Here is a 22,314-nt window from a genome sequence, read left to right as displayed (position 1 = left end):
CAATATGAGGTCATAAATTAATTTTTTTTTTTTTTTTTTTTTTTTTTTTTTTTTTTCTTTTTGCGTTCATTCAAGCGACAATTTATTTTTTAAAAGGGTAAAAATTTATTATTTCTTTTCCCCCATTTTTTTTTTTTTTTTGTTGTTCTTTAATACTAATATTTATATCTACATTTTCATATATACATAATATATATAATATATATATTTATGTTTATTTTAATTTTAGTCACAAAATAAAAATGTTTAAATAAACAAATATATGACAAGAAAAAAAAAAACAAAAAAAAAAACAAAAAAAAAAAAAAATATACATATATTTTATTATATATATATATATATAAATTTATATATGTTGAGTAGAATGTTATATAAATAATTTTATGTATAACCCTTAGGACATTTTTTAAAAAAATATATGTAACATATGTATAATATATATATATATATATATATATATATATATGTACATTTTAATTTTCTTATGGGTGATATATTGTTGTTGAAAATAATACGTTAACCAAAGATTCGTGTATAAAGGAAATATTATGTTTGAGAGAAACATAGAAATGAGATTTACACAAATACATATGATCTACATCTAGAGAGGTACGAAATAATTGAATGAATAATAAAAAGTTTGAAAAATATTTACTTAATAAAAAGTTTGCATAAGGAAATGTAAATAATATTTCATTAATTTTTGAACTTATCCATTTATCTATTTTGTAATCATTTGATTTTAACCATAGATAACAAAAAAGGAATGGACAAATATCAGAATGTTCTTCATTACAATTTTTTGTATATATGATAATTTTTTCTATATCATTCATTTTTAAATATTCATTAGAAAAAAAATCTTCATAAAATTCACTAGATTCACTGAATATATTTTTTGTTAATTTTAACGGGTATGTAACTTTATGTATAGATTTATGTATAAAATTAGGTAATAAAAAAAGTAATAACCATTCTCTTATTTCATTATTTATACTATTACAAAAGAATTCAATAAACTCATTATTATAATCTTTAAAAAATGAATTATATAATATATATAATACCAAAGTTCTTATAGGATATATTTTTATATTTAATATATAATGAAGATCTTTTAATTTTATTTCATCTATATTTATTGATTTGGTATTATTTATATTAGATAATTCAATATTACTACTATTATTACTATTATTATTATTATTGCTACTATTATTACTACTGTCATTATTATTATTATTATTGTTATTGTGCAACGTATATTCTTCTTCATTAAATTTTCTTTTTTGAAAGGTTCCTACCTTTTCATAAACTTCACTTATTATGTTCTTATATTTCTTTTTATTATTTATAATATCTAATGAGTTTTGCTTCTCTTTTAATTTAATATTTTTTTGCATCCTCTTGAAATCCTTCTTTATATTTTTAAACATTTTATATCCAAAAAAGTCAGGGATATTAGGCCATACAGGAAAAAACGGAGATATCTTTTTTCCATTTTTCGAAATGTTACATTTTATTTTACTTAATAAATTATTTCTTATCATTAATTTTAAATTAATATTAAAGCAATTGAAATCATTTATTTTATTTTCCTTTGACCTTACCCCTATACCTAAAAAAGAGATATCTTTAACATATTTGTTAGTGTTACACGTTTCCTCTTCTTTAAAGCATAATGATATGAACTTATCTCCCCTGAAAAAAAAGAAGAATTTGGGTATACAGTTAATTCGTTTTTTCCATATGAACGTGTAGGAAGATATTATCTTCACAAGATGGAAAAGAATATCTTTGCGCGCACAAAATAAAAAAAAATATATAAATATATATATGTATATATAAATGTATATAATTATATATTTATATATATATATATATATATATATATATTTTTTTTTTTTTTTTTACCGTGGTCTATTTTGGTTGTCCTGAGTATACAAATCAAAAGCCATATTAGGTATACCCTCAAATGATTGAAATGTTTTATTATGATTACCATGGCTTCCTATATAATCATCTCCATATTGTTCAGAATCATCTGGAATATTATTATCGGAATTTACATTTTCTGATTGATTATATATACATTGATTAAATGATTCACTCATATGTTCATTAAAATTTATATTAAGTTCGTTAGAAGAATAAAAATTATTTATTACATGTTCTAAATCGTTCTCATCGTGTATAGAACTATGATCATCTAAATATTCATCGTCTATATTTTTATATATATCATATTTATAAAATTTTTCATTCGGGCTTTTTGTACACATGCTTGAATAAGTTCTATCACTATTATGATATAGAAAATTTTCTATTTTTTCTATATTATGTATATTTTTCTTCTTTTTTCTTAAATTATTATTTTGAAGAGAAAAATTTGCTCCATAATATATACTTTCCTTTATAAACATATCTGTTTTTAACCATACATTATTTAAAATGTTTCTTAAAATCTTTTTGTTGTATTTTTTATTCTTCATATAAAGATAAGTATCACTCGATTTTTTTCTACTATCATTTATTTTGTTTGGAATATTTATATCTTTATTTTTGATTGCATACAAATTATTCCTTCGGGATGATTTTGAATATTTCTTCATCTCGTTCTCGTCATTTGAATAAAAGCCACATAGAAAATCTATTACCGAATTTGTACAAGGATTTAAATCCTTAATATTCTTAATAATTTTATTAATTAATTTGAGTGCTTTATTTTTATTATAATCTATAAATGTTTTGATAAATCTGCCTCCAGAGAAACTAAAAAAATATTTAAGAAATATATTATTTTTATATAAAAAATTATATATTAAATCATAAAATAATGCAACGTTTAAAAACCTTTTACTTTTTAATATGTTTTCAAAAAAAATATCATTTTTTAACCATTCATTTATTATTATCTTATTACATAAATTCTTTAAAAAAATAGTATCATATGAATATCCATAAAAATCTAAAGCTTTCAGAATCTTTTTAAAATTATATTTATTAATCTGCTTTATTATATTATTGCAAAATAATATTTTAGATAATTTATAATTTATATATTTATCCATTCTTATCCATTCTTTTCCTATATAATAAGTATTTACAATAGTATTAAAATAAGAATATTTCTCTAGACATTTCTTATTTACAATTAATATATATTTCTTCTTATTTTCTTTTAAATCTTTCCTTTCATATATTAACTTAATATTGTTTAAAAACGTGTGACTTAAATTTACTTTTTTATACTTTTTTGTGCAACATTTTATTTTTTCCTTCTCACTTTTTTTATCCATAAAAATTGGACACTCTTTGATTTGTTCATCCATAATTATATTTCGTTTTTTAATTTCTTCTTCAAGTATTATATGTTCATCATCAATATTATCATCACATTTTTTGTTGTCATCACATTTTTTGTTGTCAACACACTTTTTATTATCATCACATTTTTTGTTGTCATCACATTTTTTGTTGTCAACACATTTTTTATTATCATCACATTTTTTGTTGTCATCACATTTTTTGTTGTCAACACACTTTTTATTATCATCACATTTTTTGTTGTCATCACATTTTTTGTTGTCAACACATTTTTTGTTGTCAACACATTTTTTGTTGTCATCACATTTTTTGTTGTCAACACATTTTTTATTATCATCACATTTTTTGTTGTCATCACATTTTTTGTTGTCAACACATTTTTTGTTGTCATCACATTTTTTGTTGTCAACACACTTTTTATTATCATCACATTTTTTGTTGTCATCACATTTTTTGTTGTCAACACATTTTTTATTATCATCACATTTTTTGTTGTCAACACACTTTTTATTATCATCACATTTTTTGTTGTCATAATACCTTTTATCATCATAATACCTTTTATCATCATCAATATTATCTTCACACCTTTTGTCAACATAATTATTGTTACATATATTAAAACTCTTATTTTTTTTATTATTCCATTTTGTATCTGTTACATAATTTCCATTATCCCTTTGATTTATTTCCACAACATCTTCATTCTTTTTATAATCCTTATCATCCATACTACTATCATTATTATATAATTCTTTCTTTTTATTATCTCCATTTTGTTCATATTTTATATGCTTATCACTTTTTTCGTACATATTATCATTTATTACATTTTGCACACATTTTTTGTTATCTTCTTTTATTAAACGTAAAATCTTGTTATGGATACTTTTTATTTTTTTCTTCTTTTCGTATATATTATCCTTCATATCTCTTATATGTTTAACATTTTCTACACTTTCTATAGTCCCACTTCTTTTAGAGCTACTGTTGTAGGAACTTTTAATATAATTATTATGATGCTGATTATTATTATTATTATTATTATTATTATGTGTAAAATATTTTTTTTTATCCTTATCCATAGAATATATACTTACTTTATATTCATCAAAATTTATATCATTTTTATTAAATATATTACATTCCTTGTTATACAAATTTGATTTATTTTCTATCACAGATGTATTCATATATTTTATTATATTTCCGTTTAAATTATTGTCATTTATATTTTCTTTTTTACATTTCTCCTCTTCATCCAAATGATTCTCTTTATCTAATAATACTTCACATAATTTATTATTATCAGAAGATTTTAAAAAAAATACGTCATCCTTTTCCTTTTCCATATCATTTTTACATTTTTTTAAATTTCTCTCTATCGTATTATTTATATTCCCTTCATTGTTTTTATTACATTTATTACTTTTGATACTTTCGATATTGTTATACCCCTCATCTTTATTTTTATAATCAGATGGTATTTCAAAAATTTTATCAACACTATAATAATTATATATTTTTTTTTTTTCTTTATTTATAAAATAATCTTTTGTGTTATATACATCCGTTTCATGAGAAAATTTTCTGACATATTCCTCATTTAATAATCTTCTTATTTTATTCTTTTTTGAAGAATTCTTATAAGATTTATAATATACTTTCTCGTATAAATTATCCTTTGTTCTTTTTTTAAATATAATATTTTTTTTTTCATTGGATAATATATTACTTGTACATAAATTATTATGTTCATTTGTATAAACATTATTCTCATCTTCCTTTTTATACATTTCTTCATATAATATGTTGCTGCAAAAGTTATCATCTTTGTTATTCCCATCACATGCTAGAACATCGTTAAAGGATATACATAATCTATCATTATAATTATCATATTCTCTATTCATATCATTATAATTATTATATTCTGTATTCATATCATTATAATTATTATATTCTGTATTCATATCATTATAATTATTATATTCTGTATTCATATCATTATAATTATTATATTCTGTATTCATATCATTAGTTATATTATCATCCTTTTTATAATCATTCGTATACAAATTTTTTATCTCCATAAATATTTGCTCATCATACTTTTCTTTCTCTCCCACAACATTACATTTTCTTCTCTTCAACATATTATTATTTCCTTCATTTGATATGTATCTACAAACAGATTTGTTTTTTGTCTTACTACAATATTTTTCATCTCCCTCAGATTTGTTCATATCACACGAGCGCTTCTTTATATTACAACTCATCATATATATATATATATAAAAAAAAAAAAAAAAAAAAAAAAAAAATTTATATATATATATATATATATATATATATATATATATATACAATATATATATATATTTACAAATGTGAAACAAAAAATTTGTTAACCTTTTAACAGAAAATAAATTATTGTAGACACATATATTTTAACGTAACAACAATTATATATCAATATAAAAGTACAAACAAAAAATAATCATAAAGTAATCATAAAATATATAATTTTTAACACACAAAAAAAAAAAAAATAATAATAAAATAAAATAAAAAAAAAAAAAACCAACAAATATGATATATTTTCTCTTTATTAATACTAAAATGATATCATATGTTTTGGAAAATTCGCGTTGCATTCTTTTATTTAAAAAAAGAAAAACGAAAGAATGGCAACTTGTATTTATACACCAAACTATTGTAATACATACCTACCTATGAATTATTATACAAATTATGATTCATATATTTATTTCTTTCTACTATATATTTAACAAATTATTTAATTTAAAGGAAACATTCGTGAGCATATATAGCTCATGTTTGAAATTTTTAAGATATAAATATATATATACACACACATACACAAAAAAAAAAAAAAAAAAAAAAAAAAAAAAGAGCAACGTACTATAAAACAAATATTATCAAAAGGAAAAAATTAAATATATATATATATATATATATATATATATATTTTTATTTTTTTTTTTTTTTTTTTATTTTATTTTATTATTATTTTTTTTTTTTTTTGGTATAACCCCAGTTGACTAACCAATATGCTTATAATTTTGCAAGCACAACATCAATCACTCTTGTTTGTATCGGATATACTTAAAAAAGATACATATTATATATCCATACTTATTATATTTATAAAATTATAATACTTATCGGAACAACCGATAATATTAATCAAATCATCATTTGTAAAACCTTCTTGAGTTAACAAAGAAAATGCTTTTTTCAAATAAAACGATATTTTAAAATAATTACAATTACATTCAGATGTTAACTTATCTATAAATTCTTCATTCGATTTATTCTGAAAATAATAATGTATAGAAACCTTTTTCCCATGAAGTTTTAATTCATCAAATTTATTTATATGTACTACGTTGTAATAATAGGACTTGTTCATTTGTTTCTCTTCTTTATTATTTCGCTCATAAAATTTTTGCTCGTAATTATTTAAATGCATAAATAATATATTTTGAATTAAATCATCAAACTGTATATTATTCAAAGCAGATTTATTCCCATTAATTATATTACTATTAGAACTGTTAAGCTTAAGCAAATTATTATCTTTTATATTTTCTCTTTCTCCACATATCGGAGCTAACCTTCTCAATAAATTTTTATTAAATACTTTCATCTCTTCCTCGTAAGGTATAGGTAATATCAAAACAATATTTACTAAAGCATTAATAATTTTGCTTATCTTCTCTCTCAATTTGTTTGTAGCATATTCATTTATATTATCAAAGCGTATCATGTCCTTTTTCAATATCTCCTCAAATAATTTATTACTACTATTATTTATATTATCGCCTTTTATATAGTCACCATTTATATAATCACTATTTATGCCATTCCTTTTATTCTTTAAGAAAAAAAAAAATGGAAGCAAATACTCATCTTCCATCTCGTTCCACACCTCCATGGAATCCTTCTCCTCCTTTGTACATATATTTTCGTTCATATTATTCTCACCAAATTTATTATTTTTCTCGTCCCTTTTTTTCTTTATACTTTCATATAAACAAAGATATATCAACATATTTGAAAAGGCCAATATGAAATATTTTAAATCATCCGAATTCTGATATATATAAAATATGTCATTTATCCAATCATCTATCACCCTATCAAAAAGATTACTCTTCACCAAAATATCAAAAAAATATTGTATATCCAAAAATACATACATAGAAAAGGACTGATATATATACCTCTTTTTCTGAATCATAAGATTCATCGTATATATCTGATATTCATTCTGACAATTATAAAATAAAAAATTATCATTTACATATTTCAAAATTTTTAATAATTTTCTAATATGTTCCTCCTTTTTATCTTTCAATAAAAATATATTGAAATATAGCGTATTCATTAATTCAGCAATTTTTGTATCCTCAATATTATTTAATAATTCCATTTCCTTATTATTTATATTTACATCATTATTATTAAACATATTATTTTTAATATTATAATTCCTGTTCTCATTTGTATTATCATATATATCATCATCACTATCCAATGTACTCTTATTTACATCATCAATACCAACACCTATTTCATTATTTCTCTTCTCACCTTTGATATCATATCCACTCTTCTTCCTTTCGATAAAATAAGTCTTCATCTCTCTATAAAATAATATCTCTTCACATACATCCGAATGTCCACGACTTTTGCATGATTCGTTTGGATTACCCTTCAATTCATTTCTCTCATTTGGTAGAGTATACTCCACATTTTTCTTCTCATCCATATCATTGACATACTCCACATCTCTCAACTTTTTTTTCTCACCCCCCTCCACCATTTTAATATCATAAAATCCAAATTCCTTTGATGCTTCCCCCAAACCATCATTTACTAAACACATTTTACTACCAACATCATTCCCTTCCATAGCATGGCCATATTTCTTAAATGAATTATTTGATACACACTCGTCTAGGTCTCTTAAGACATTTCCCTCTTGTATTATTTCATAAGATCTATTTAATTCAAACCACAAGGGATAAGTAAAAAATATATTATGCCCTATCAATAACATGACAAGATAAGATAATATATTGTTATATAAATATAATCCATTTATCTCGACTATGCTGTTATAACAAAAGGTTTGTTCATTCATATTCTCATCAGATACCACTAAATATAATAAACTTACCTTTCGTAATATTTCAATTAACGATAGCGGAAAATCATTCGATTCAAATGGTTCATGAATTCCTAAAGAAACAAAAACATATAAAATATCCCTCCTTATCAAATTATTGAAAAATTGAAAAATATATATTGGCATATTATATAACTTCTCTTCTATGTTCATATACTCTTCTATACGGAAGAAGTTTAAATCGTTAGATATACATGCAACAGCATATTTAAAATAGAACCAAAATATTTTATAATTAAATAATGATTTTTTTGTAAATATATATAATATATAATATATCTGATTTAATATTTCATCATGTAATATATAACAATGCTTTTCTTTTCCTATTAACATCCCCTTACTTTTTTTTTTCGAATTTTTTTTTATTATATTTAAAATAATACTCTTGAAATATATAATAAAATTTTCATTCTGCAATATTTTTACAATCAACACGTCTTGAGTACTACAGGTATTTTTATAATGTTCCAAAAAAAAAGAAAAAAATTTCAATATTCTTAAAAAATTATACTCCTCATCCTTTCCTGGAATTCTTATATCAATAATATCTAACAACGACTCATTTAACAAATTGATGAATAAAAAAATGTTATTGTTTATTTCGTTTTGATAAAATAAAGAGATAAATTTCAAAAAGCGATTCAAATTATTCTCTTCTAACTTTTCCAAATAAAAATAAAAATAAAAATTCTTACATATAACATCATTAATGAAATTATCGCTAAAGCAGTTATTTTTATTGTACAGGAATTCCAAGAAATTATTAAAAACACAATGATTAATATTGTTATCATTATTATGTTTATTATGTTTATTATTATTATCATTATTTTCATCATTTCTCTCGCCATTATCTACCACTTCTTTTACCATGATACCCTTCAATAATCTCAACAAATTCATCTTTTCATAATTAGAAAATAAAATAACAGATCTATTATCTTCATATACCAAGCTGTCAATACTATCCGATTCCTTTTTTATAAACAATATTAATAATTGGAAAAATAAAAATATCAAAACCTCTCGAAAATCATTATATAATATTTTACTAGGAATACCATATATATACATCAAATGAATCAATGTTTCAAATGAATTTAACTTTATATGCTTCTCAAAATAAAATAAATTTATAAAACAACTATAAAAGAAAAACTGTATCACATTATCATTAAAAGTTGCTACATGGATATATTCTTTTATCATCCACATTAATTTTCTTTTCAAATTATTTGAATATGGATGTAAAATGTTTACCATCATATACTTCAGAAAAAAATTTTTATCCTTATTTTTTAAATTATCTAAAATATATTCAAATTTTTCCATATCATTGTTATCCTTACAAAAGGCATCTTTATATCTTTCCTTATGTATAAAATATTCTTGTATAAGATCTTCCATAGACAAATTATTTTCTGTGTTTTTTCCAAAATCAAAATCGAAATAATTACTATTACAATATGTGCCACCATTTTTATCATCATTATAATATTTATTTGAATTATTATCCTTCTTACCTTCTTTATTACACGTGTCCCTATTATCATCATCACTTACATGTTCCAATGTCAAAAACAAATATTCGTCATTCATTTTTGTAATTATGTTTTTCAATGTTCCCCTCACATATCTATATTTATAATATATTAAAAACATATAGAGAGAAAAATACTTGTACAAATTTATATCATTCATTATTATAAAACTATAATTTAAATTATGCTCATTTTTTATACTATATACATCTTTGAATATTAAATCTTCCTCCGTATATTTGTACAAAGGCAAATTCTTTATAATATATATCATATTATTAAATGTATCGTTGTTTAATAAATGAAAATTGGAAAAATCGAAATTATAATCTATCTTATTTTCCTTCATATGATTTCTTATTATCTCAGATATATAATCAATAATGTTATTTATATATATATTGTGATTACCTGTATTTATACTTATTTCAGCATTAAAAAATAAGTTACTTTTTTTATAAGTGTTGATACTTATTTGTTCATTATCCAAAAAATTCATATCTTTTTTTATATACATTTCAGGATATAATACATTCATATATACATTTTGATATAATAAATATAATTTTAAATTCTCTTCGATCTGTTCATCTAAGTAAAATATTATATCGTAAAAGTACTTACATAACAGTTCACAAAATAAATATATTATATAGTTAATATATTTCTTCAGGATGCTCTTGCAGCTACTATCATCATAGCAGCTTAATAAGTAGTTTCGAAATATGGGATGTTTTTCAAAACATATAATGTATTTCTCAAATTTTAAATTATCACACACTTTGTTCTCTTCTTTCTGCCTTGTTTCATTTACCTGGAAGTTCTATAAAAGTGGAAAAAAACAAAAAAAAAAAATGACAAACAAAAAAAAAATGACAAACAAAAAATATGACAAACAAAAAATATGACAAACAAAAAATATGACAAACAAAAAATATGACAAACAAAAAATATGACAAACAAAAAAAATGACAAACAAAAAATATGACAAACAAAAAATATGACAAACAAAAAAGGAGAGAAAAAACATGAGAAATAAAGAATAAGTAATAATTCAATATTAGAATAAATTCATGAGAATAATTAGGTGAAGTGTTCTTTCCATATTATTAAGATAGATAATGAAAAGTTAAATAAGAAAAAAATATATATATATTAAATATGCCTATATAAATATAAAATGTGTGTTATTTCAAGAGCAAAACTTATATAACTATATAAACACACACACAATATATATATATATATATATTTTTTTTTTTTTTATTTTGTCATTACGTCGATGCATTCTATGTGCGTGATATTATCAATGTGGATAAATAAACAATTCAGAAATATACTGCTCAAAACATTTTGATATATAAAGTCTTTTAAATGATCCAAAGATATAATCATGCAGACATAATTCAAAGCCAGGGATAATGATTTATCAGCATATTTTATATAATCCGTATAATTGATTACATATTTTATATAACTAAATAATCCATTAATATTATTTCTTTCATCATCAGAATATGTAGTATTCATCATTATTTTTAATATCAAAAGGGTTATTTTTTCTAGAAATATTATATACTTATCCTCAAAATGCTTAAGAAATATTTTCCAAGTGTCATTCATTTCATCAAAATGAATTGATCTATATAAAAATATATTCAAAATTTTCAAACACCATTTCTTACTCTTCAATAATATCTTTAAAAATAATCTGTCTATATTATTATCCTCATCATTATTCATTACTTCATTTATATTTTCATAAGAATGTTCTTCAAAAATTTTAGAAACAGATATGGATTCTCCATTAGATGATTTTTCGATATTCATAAAATATATTTTATTCACATATTCAGATAAATTGATTTCTAAAACTTTCATTATATTTATAAATAAAAGTTCATGCTCATTTATAACCTCCTCTGATAATATACACAAGTCACATAATAATAATTTGTATATACATTTTACAATCATCTGTATGATAAATATAATATATATATTCCTTTCTTGGTGTAATAAATAATATAAAAATCTATTGAAAAATGCAAAATATAATTTTATTATATCTTTATATCCAACTAATAAATTTTCACAAGGTATATTCAACATATGAAAATCATTTTCTTTTTCTAACAAATTTTTATTACTAGTATTAATATTTGAACTAAAATAAGTATAATATATATTAGAATAAGAATCTAATTCGCTAGTTGCAGGTATATACTTTTTCAAAATTTTATTTATTAATAACATTAACAAGTAAAACTTTGAATAATGTATCACCATTTTATACATATTACACTTTTCTTCATTTTCCATATATTGTATTTCACTATTTGATATATTCATATTATTAATTATTTTCATAACATAATTAATTGTTGTATTATAATCCTTATTTAGAATATTCGAAAAATCATCCAGCTTAATTATAGAAATAAAATTAAAGTTATTAAAAAGGTCTTCTAATAAATTATCCCATTTATAGGGATAATCAACTAAAAGTATATTAAAAAATATATCAATAAAATATAAGCATTCATTAAAATTCTTCATCTCAATTATACTATTATATTTCTTATATGATTTATACATATTCTTATTAATTTCCTCAAAAAAATTCATAGGCCTCTCATTTATATTATTACTTAAATTTGTGTTCATGACACAAGCATTTTTTATTAAAGAGAAAATCCTCTCTTTTAAATATATCCATTCTTCTATGGTAATACTTTTTGATTTATTCTCTATATTTTCTATTAAGGAGGAATAATCAAAAATGCCTTTTCTTAAAAAACTAATAAATGAAAAACTATTTTCTACACATTGTGTACTCGTCATAATATTTTTGTTTTCTTCATTTTTATTTAGTACATGTCGTGGTTCATTTGAATAAAAACCATTATCTTCCTTTTCAACAATCTTATCATTTTTAGTATATATTAAATTATTAAAATTATTTATTTCCTTTTTATATTTATTCTTTTCATAAGTGCTTATAATATCTTTCAAATATGTATTTATAAATTCATATACATAATTCTTTAAATATATTATCATCATTAATCTTGTAGAATGAAACTCTTCTGTTTTTAATCCGTAATTATTAATAGCTTGTATCATTTTAATTATGTTTATATTACTATCCAACATTTTTTTATAAATGTCATATTCTACATTTTGATCTTTTAATAAATTAACAAAAATATTCACACATCTTTTTATTTCAAATTTATATTCTATTTCTATATTATTACCATCCTTATTTAAAATGTATTCATCCTCATTTATATCAAACAAATTAAATTTTTCTCTTCCATCAATCTTTTCGTTATTATTATTTAAATCAATAAATAATGTATTATTAATTTGAATTAATCTGTCCATTATATCTAACATTAATAAAAAGCATATATATATATATATATATATATATTTATTTATTTATTCATATTTGGTGTCTATTATCGGTTCCTACACACAAATATATATGTCTATAAAATTAGCATTATAATGATAACATTTACTTATTATTTAATTCTCTAAAAAAACAAACAAAAAATTACGAAAAAAAAAAAAAAAAAGGAAAAAATGAGTCAATTTATCATAAGAAAAACATGTTATTTTATTTTTTTTTTTTTTTTCGTAATTTTTTGTTTTGTTTATTTATACATTTATACTGTAAAGCGTATTGAAATTTAAAAGTATAAATTAATAGAACAAATTAATTCGTAATATTTTTGGTTATATATATTTTTTTTTTTGAACATTTAATTTGTCATACATTTTGTTATTTAATATCATAATTTTTATTTATTTATTTATTATTTTTTTTTTTTTTTTATTTTTTGTATTCTACTTAAAATATTTTTGATAACATAATAATTATTTAAAAAGGAAATATTTTAAAATTTTACAGAAAAGAAAAAAAAAAAAAAAAAAAAAAAAAAAAAAAAAGACAAATTTTCACATTATTATAAACAAATATTAAAATATAAAACTAAAGAATTTTTTTTGAAATTAATTTATAATGAAAGCATAAAAAATGTGTAAACAAAATGAAGAATTTTAAAAAATTATTATACAATCTAAAGTTTTCCTTTTACACATTTTATGTATAAATATTTTATTTGAAAATGGATAACAAACAATATAAAAGAGTTTATATAAAAACCTTTAAATATATAATACATATAATTATTATTTTATATTACTTTTTTTTTATATTTTCATAAAAAAAAAAAAAAAAAAAAAAAAAAAAAAAACAGCTATATAAATTTATACAACCTGACTTGTTCATGTAAAATAATTATTTTTTTTTTTATTTTAATTGGAAAGAATATTATGTTAACAAAATTATATGTATATTGGAGTTATAAATTTAATATGTTTTCTATTTAGTAAAATAAAAAATATATATATGTTATATATATATATATATATATATATATATATATATATATTATCATTGGTGAATAATAGAATGAATGTTTTTAATATATAATCATAATATAAGTTCTAAAGACAAAAATATGTAAAAAAAAAAAAAAAAATAATAAAAGTATATGTCTTCAGGAACATAAAGGAAATATGAATTAAAGAAAAATAAATAAAAGAAAAAGTCAAATAATAAAAAAAAAAAGAACAAGAACAAAAATGTGTATTATATATATAAACACTATTATGTATTTGTCTTTTAAATTTCGTACAATTATTCATATAATATTGTACCTTTTTAATATTATTATTATGGAGTTAAAAAATCGGAACGTAATTTTTTACGTATTATAAATATATACACATTTTTATTTGAATTCTAGAAAATTTAATTTTATAAATATTTTTCAAACTAATTAATTATTAATTCTAATAAGTTGGAAGACAAATATGTATATATATATATATATATATATATATATATATTAATTATTCCATAGAATAATAAACTTCTATGAAATGATTTATTTGTTATTTGTTTTTTTATTTTTATTTATGCTTTAATTATAAAAAATTTTATGTTTAAATTTTTTCTAATAAAAAATATTATACTTCATATATTGATTATCTGTATTAATTAATCTATACATTAAGTTTGTATCTTTTTATGAAATGAAAAAAATTTGCTCCGTTTTGGTTTGAAGAAACTTATGGAATATATATAATCTATGATTTCTATTAGAAAATGTGCAAATTTAAAATATAACTCTTATTTTATATTAATTATTTTTGTGATATTTATTTTTATTATATTTATCATTTTTATTATTATGTGTCTTCTTATTATACATATTGTTACTATGATCATTGTTTTTATTACATATAGATAGATTTTTCTTAATATCATGTGGTTTTGTTTTCGTAGGTAAGCACTTAGCATCCTCATTCCTTTCATTATTATTTTAATTGTTATTGTTATTTTTATTTTTATTTTTATTGTTATTTTTATTTTTATTTTTATTGTTATTTTTATTGTTATTTTTATTTTTATTTTTTTTTTTATTTTTATTTTTATTTTTATTTTTATTGTTATTTTTATTTTTATTTTTATTGTTATTTTTATTTTTATTTTTTTTTTTTTTATCCACAAAAGGGTCAAACCTAATTATAGTATTTTCAATTCTTGTACTTTTCCCTTTAGAATTGTTTCTTTCATTATTACTCATTTGTATATGTGAACTGTTGTTATTACTATTATAATTATAAGATTTACTTTTGGGTTTGTTTGTTTCTACACTTACCTCTAAATTGTTTATGTCACATTTGGAAACACCATTATGATTACATTTGTCTGATTCATATATTTCTATTTTATCTTCTAAAGAGTTGTTCTGAATATTTTTTTTATTTCTTTTAATTTTTTTATTTCTTTTATTTTTTTTAATTTTTTTATTTTTTTTATTTTTTTTAATTTTTTTAACTTTTTTATTTTGTTTGTTCTGTTTATTTTGTTTGTTTTGTTTGTCTTGTTTGTTTTGTTTGTCTTGTTTGTTTTGTTTATTTTTGTGCCTATTATTATCTTGAAACCCTTGATTACATCCGTTCTTTAAGGGGGTATTATTTTTATCGCAATCAGATGTTTTATCATATTCTTTACTATTAAATTCATTTTTTATTTGTGTTGTATCGTTTACGGTGTTGCTTGAGATTATGTTTGATCTATTATGATTGTTTACATTTTGAAATATTCTATAGTTTGAATTATTGTTTCTATTATAAAGGCGAAATATATTATTTTGTGAGGATCTGGGTTTATCATTTTTGAAGAGGTCATTGTTTTTTTTATGTATATTATTTTCATAAGAATTCCTCATATTATTATTTAAAGATGAGTTCTCTCTTGTATATAAATAATATATAATAGTATTTTCTGGATAATTATGTGGTCCGTTCAGTGTTATGATTATATCCTTATAGACCTTAAATGTATCATTATTATTATATCTATTATTAATATTATCTTGAATGTTATAAATATTTGATTTTGTATTATAACTAAAATTTTTGTCACTTCTTTTATTCCCATTAAGAATATCAAAATTTTTGTAAAAACAATTGTGTCTAAATTTTTCATTTTTCGTTTTTCCATTATAATGAATATAATATTTATTATAATGTCTATCATTCCATTTAGATTGGGGTATATATTTTACATTTTCATTGGTATTACTGCTTTTACCTACTAATTTTTTTTTCTTTTTCATGTCATTTTTTAAAGATAAATTTTCTTTTTTATTATAACATATATGATAATCATATATAATTGGGATATATTCACATTTATTATATCCAAATCCATAAAATAAATTTTTATTAAAATTCGTATTCATTGGATATGTATTCTTTATATTATTTGTATTATTTACATTTATCATGTTATATGTATGGTTCTTATATTTTATATTTTTCTTATTCTTTTCCATATTCATAACATTACAGTTTGTATTCCTACAATTATTGTTATGCATATTTTTTCTATTTTTAATATAATTTACAGAATTCATATTTTTCATATTCATTCCAGTGAAAATATTATTATTACACTTATCACAATGATTATTATTATTATATTGACTTCGACAATTTTGAACATTTTTAAACTTCTTATTCTTTTTTATCTTTTTTTTAGAATCAAACATATTTTTGATATTTGATGTTTTCTTATTTTCACTTATATTTTTATTTTCTAAAGAATAATTGTTCTTTAAATTATTATCATTATTGTTATTATTATTATAATCATCATCATTATAATCATCTTCATTATAATCATCGTCATTGTAATCATCTTCATTATAATCATCGTCATTGTAATCATCTTCATTATAATCATCGTCATTGTAATCATCGTCATTGTAATCATCGTCATTGTAATCATCGTCATTGTAATCATCGTCATTATAATCATCATCATCATTATCATCATCATCCTTATCATCATTTTCATCATCATCCTCATCATCATCATTTTCATCATCATCCTCATCATCATCATTTTCATCATCATTTTCATCATCATCCTCATCATCATCATTTTCATCATCATCCTCATTATCATCATTTTCATCATCATCCTCATTATCATCATTTTCATCATCATCCTCATCATCATCATTATCATCATCATCCTTATCATCATTTTCATCATCATCCTCATTATCATCATTTTCATCATCATCCTCATCATCATCATTTTCATCATCATCCTCATTATCATCATTATCATCATCATCCTTATCATCATTTTCATCATCATCCTCATTATCATCATTTTCATCATCATCATTTTCATCATCATCCTCATTATCATCCTCATTATCATCATTTTCATCATCATCCTCATCATCATCCTTATCATCATTTTCATCATCATCCTCATTATCATCATTTTCATCATCATCCTTTTCATCATCATCCTTTTCATCATCATTTTCATCATCATCCTTATCATCATTTTCATCATCATCATCATACTTTTCATCATCATTTTCATCATCATCATCATACTTTTCATCATCATTTTCATCATCATTATCATCCTTTTCATCATCATCATCATACTTTTCATCATCATTATCATCCTTTTCATCATCATCATCATGCTTTTCATCATCATCATCATCCTTTTCATCATCATCATCATCCTTTTCATCATCATCATCATCCTTTTCATCATCATCATCATCCTTTTCATCATCATCATCATCCTTTTCACCATCATCATCATCCTTTTCATCATCATCATCATCCTTTTCATCATCATCATCATCCTTTTCATCATCATCATCATCCTTTTCATCATCATCATCATCCTTTTCATCCTTATCACTGTTCATATTATTTTTTAATTTTATGCTAATATCACTACAGTTGAGTGTTTCCTTTTTATTAATTTTATCAACTTGATGTACATCCTTCACATTTGAAGAATTAATAATTTCATACTTGCCATTATCTTTTATATTATTTTTCCCATTGTTATCATCATTCTTGCTATTCACATTATCTGTCTTTTCCTTATCGTTCATATTTTTAATGCCAACTTTATTTTTATACTTTCTTTTCTTTGTATTAAAAATTTCCGGTACATTTTTTGTGTTATTATTCATTGATTCTATATTCTCATTACATTCCTCACCCCCTTGAACAGACACATTCTTTTCTCCAGTGTTGATGTTTTCCGGATGTTGATAATTTTTCATAATATTTTCATCACAAGATTTTACAAAAATTTTTTCCTTATTGTTAGCTCCTGTATTTTCTTCTGTACAACTATTTACATTAGAACCTTCCCTAAAATGATTATTTGAACTATTCATAGAGTTATCGTTGATTATTTTTTTAAAGGGTTGGACAGATGGTGCATTTGAGCTTCTTATCATAGTTTCATTGTTATATGGTAAATTGGATGCTCTTGGATAATATGGATAATTTCTATAATTTTCATACTTACTATTCACATTAGGCATATAATTCATATTATTTATATTATACATATAATTTTTTTTGTTCATATTAATGCAATCAATGTTATTCATCATATTTATATGGTCCATATTAGTACACATATTTTTATTTTGATTCTTGTTCTTATTTTTATTATTCGGAACACTTTTCATATTGTTATCCGAATGAGTATCCTTTTCATTTTTTGTTGTATCATTTATATGATTACTTTTTTTAATTTCTTCTTCTTCATTATTTCTTTCCACATTATTTTTAACTTCTTCACTAGTGGTACAATCTTGTGCATTTTTATTTTTTTTATTTTTTTTTTTCTTATTTTTTTTTTTCTTTTTTAGATTTCCCACATTATCCTCATTTACATATTTTTCATCATTTGTGTGATTACACATATCAGTTCCTATTTCATTTTTAATGGATTCATTTTTATATTGATAGGTTTTATTTACGTCTGAATATGGTTCAGTACAATCATCAATATTTGAATTAATTAGTGAGTTCTTCTTATTGTCTATATACGCATGTTCACTTTCATTATTATGTTTATATACTTGATTTTCCAGAATTATACTTTTCACATGTTTGTGTAGTTTATCTAAAGGATAAGATTTCACGTTGCCCTTATTATGATATGTTGTTATTTTAGTATAATTATTCTCATTAGTATTATTATTAAATGAATTGTTAATATCTTTTGTATCATTAGTCTCGTTTCTTTTGTTGTTATCGGTATCGGTTATGTTCTCTATGTAATCATCTGTATTACTCATATTTTCTGTGTAATTATCGATGTTGCTCATATTTTCTGTGTAATTATCGATGTTGCTCATATTTTCTGTGTAATTATCGATGTTGCTCATATTTTCTGTGTAATTATCGATGTTGCTCATATTTTCTGTGTAATTATCGATGTTGCTCACATTTTCTGTGTAATTATCGATGTTGCTCACATTTTCTGTGTAATTATCCATGTTGCTCATATTTTCTGTGTAATCATTGGTGATAGATATATGTTCTGTATTTCCATTGGAATTACAATTTTTTTCTGATATATCATCTGAATAATTCATGTTTTCAATGTTATCTTCAATATTAAGTATATTTATTGAGTTGACATCTGAATTATATGCATTGTGTGAGTAATGATCAGAATCATATATATTTTCTGTGTTATCATCCATAAGGTTATTATTTTCTGAGTTGTCATCTATATTAATTATATTTTCTGTGTAATGATCTGAATTATATACATTTTCTGAGTTATTATCTGAATTATATACATTTTCTGTGTAATGATCTGAATCATATATATTTTCTGAGTTGTCATCTATATTAATTATACTTTCTGTGTTATCATCCATAAGGTTATTATTTTCTGTGTTATCTTCCAATTCACTAACAATTTCGATGACATCATTTGTAATACGCACATTTTCTCTTCTACTATCCACACTGTTCATATTGCTCATATTATCCATATTGTTCATATTATCCATATTTCTCATATTATCCATATTTCCCATATTACTTTCATATTCATTAAGTATCTCTTTATAATTATTCTCATTATTATTATACAAAAAAATATATTTTTTTCTTTCTTTAATATAATTGTTTGTGTAATCCCTTACACTTTCCTCAAAAACATGAACATCTTTGTTTTGTCCATATTCCGTTTCCCTCACATCAGAGATACACTGTTCATTGCTACCATTATTCTTGTCCGCATTAATTTCACAACTTCTATAATTATTTACATAATTGTTCATATTATGTGTAGTGTTAATAGTATCTTCAGTATACACCATATAATTAGATTCTCTATTGGTAGATATAATCATATTGTTCATACTAGAAATATTGTTACAATTCCATGTTCTGTTCATGTTATCATAAGAATAATTTCTTGGTAAATTAGGTACATTGTTATCTATATACTTCCTCTCGCTATATGTCTCGTGATAACCAAGGGTATAATATGTATTATTGTTTGCATAATTATTATGTGGAAAATTATTAGGTGGAAAATTATTATGCGGAATATTATTATGTGGAAAATTATTAGGTAGAAAATTATTATGCGGAATATTATTATGTCGAAAATTATTATGCGGAATATTATTATGTCGAAAATTATTATGCGGAAAATTATTATATGCATAATAATTATTAGGATAATAATAATTTGGATAATAATAAATTGGATAATAATAATTTGGATAACAATAATTTGCATAATAACCATCTGGATAATAGATATTCGGCAAATTACCATATGGGTAATTTTTATTTCTATAAGGATTATAGGGATATACATAATTGAGACAACTCATTTTATGATAAGCCATATAATTGTAATTATTATTTGAATAATTAGGTTTAGGATAATTAACATCATTACCATAATAATGATTATTCTGTGGTATAATATTCTGATTATTCATATTTGATGTATTATTCATACCATGTAGTTCATTTTGTGTGTTACTTTGTGGGACCGAATTTCCATTCTCATCTTTCATCTGGTAGTTACACGAGTACACACTGTAATTCTCCATCTTTTCATTTTTTATTTTTAATTTTTAATTTTTTACTTTTTATTTTTTTTCTTTTTTTTTTTTTTTTTTTTTTTTATTTTTATTTTATTTTTTTTTATTTTTATTAGTTATTATGTTTCTTTTATTATGTTTCTTTTATTAATTTTTTTTTTTTTTTTTTTTCTTTTTTTTTTTTTTTTTTTTTATTGAATTATATATCGACTTGATATTTTTTTAAAGAATATAATGTAAAAAAAAAAAGTGAAACGGAAATATATATAGACTTATATAAAAAATTGTATTATATAAATAAATATAACTTCAAATATAAGCCAAAAAAAATATAATGAGAAAAATAAAAAACCAATAACAAATTAGCTTTAATACAAAATCTTAATTATGTAAAGATAATATATATAATAAATGTATACATATATATATATATATATATATATATATAATACAGGTTTATAGAACATGAAAATATAATATAATATAATATAAATATATAAGATATTATAAAGTCATACGACATACTAATTACTTACGGATAACTAATTCATATGAATTTTATAATTAGGACATATACAAAATGTGTCGTCATTTTATATATAAACTACTAAAAAGATACTGCTTAAAAATTCATATCATATGAACATGTTCATATATTATTATATATGCAAATATTAACTAATTACTAATAATAAATAAATAAATGATATAA

General features: G+C 20.8%; 3 protein-coding genes across 3 annotated transcripts; all 3 read right to left on the bottom strand.

The window, feature by feature from the left end:
* Positions 1–482: 482 nt before the first annotated feature.
* On the bottom strand, positions 483–5,606 carry PF3D7_1362900 (conserved Plasmodium protein, unknown function; the record flags this gene model as incomplete). Its single annotated transcript, XM_001350305.1, has 2 exons — positions 483–1,701; positions 1,915–5,606. The coding sequence occupies 2 exons, from the start codon at positions 5,604–5,606 to the stop codon at positions 483–485; spliced, it is 4,911 nt and encodes a 1,636-aa protein (XP_001350341.1).
* An 866-nt stretch (positions 5,607–6,472) lies between these two features.
* PF3D7_1362800 (conserved Plasmodium protein, unknown function) lies at positions 6,473–13,479 on the bottom strand (the record flags this gene model as incomplete). Its single annotated transcript, XM_002809054.1, has 2 exons — positions 6,473–10,912; positions 11,368–13,479. 2 exons carry the CDS (start codon positions 13,477–13,479, stop codon positions 6,473–6,475), a joined length of 6,552 nt encoding a protein of 2,183 aa, XP_002809100.1.
* A 2,012-nt stretch (positions 13,480–15,491) lies between these two features.
* Positions 15,492–21,611, bottom strand: PF3D7_1362700 (conserved Plasmodium protein, unknown function; the record flags this gene model as incomplete). The annotated part of the gene is made up of 1 exon (XM_002809053.1): positions 15,492–21,611. One exon carries the CDS (start codon positions 21,609–21,611, stop codon positions 15,492–15,494), a length of 6,120 nt encoding a protein of 2,039 aa, XP_002809099.1.
* Positions 21,612–22,314: the final 703 nt, after the last annotated feature.

Source organism: Plasmodium falciparum (genome assembly GCF_000002765.6).
Source record: "Plasmodium falciparum 3D7 genome assembly, chromosome: 13".
Lineage (NCBI taxonomy): Eukaryota > Apicomplexa > Aconoidasida > Haemosporida > Plasmodiidae > Plasmodium > Plasmodium falciparum.
Note: the sequence above shows the minus strand (reverse complement) of the source record. Positions and strands in the feature narration are given on the sequence as shown.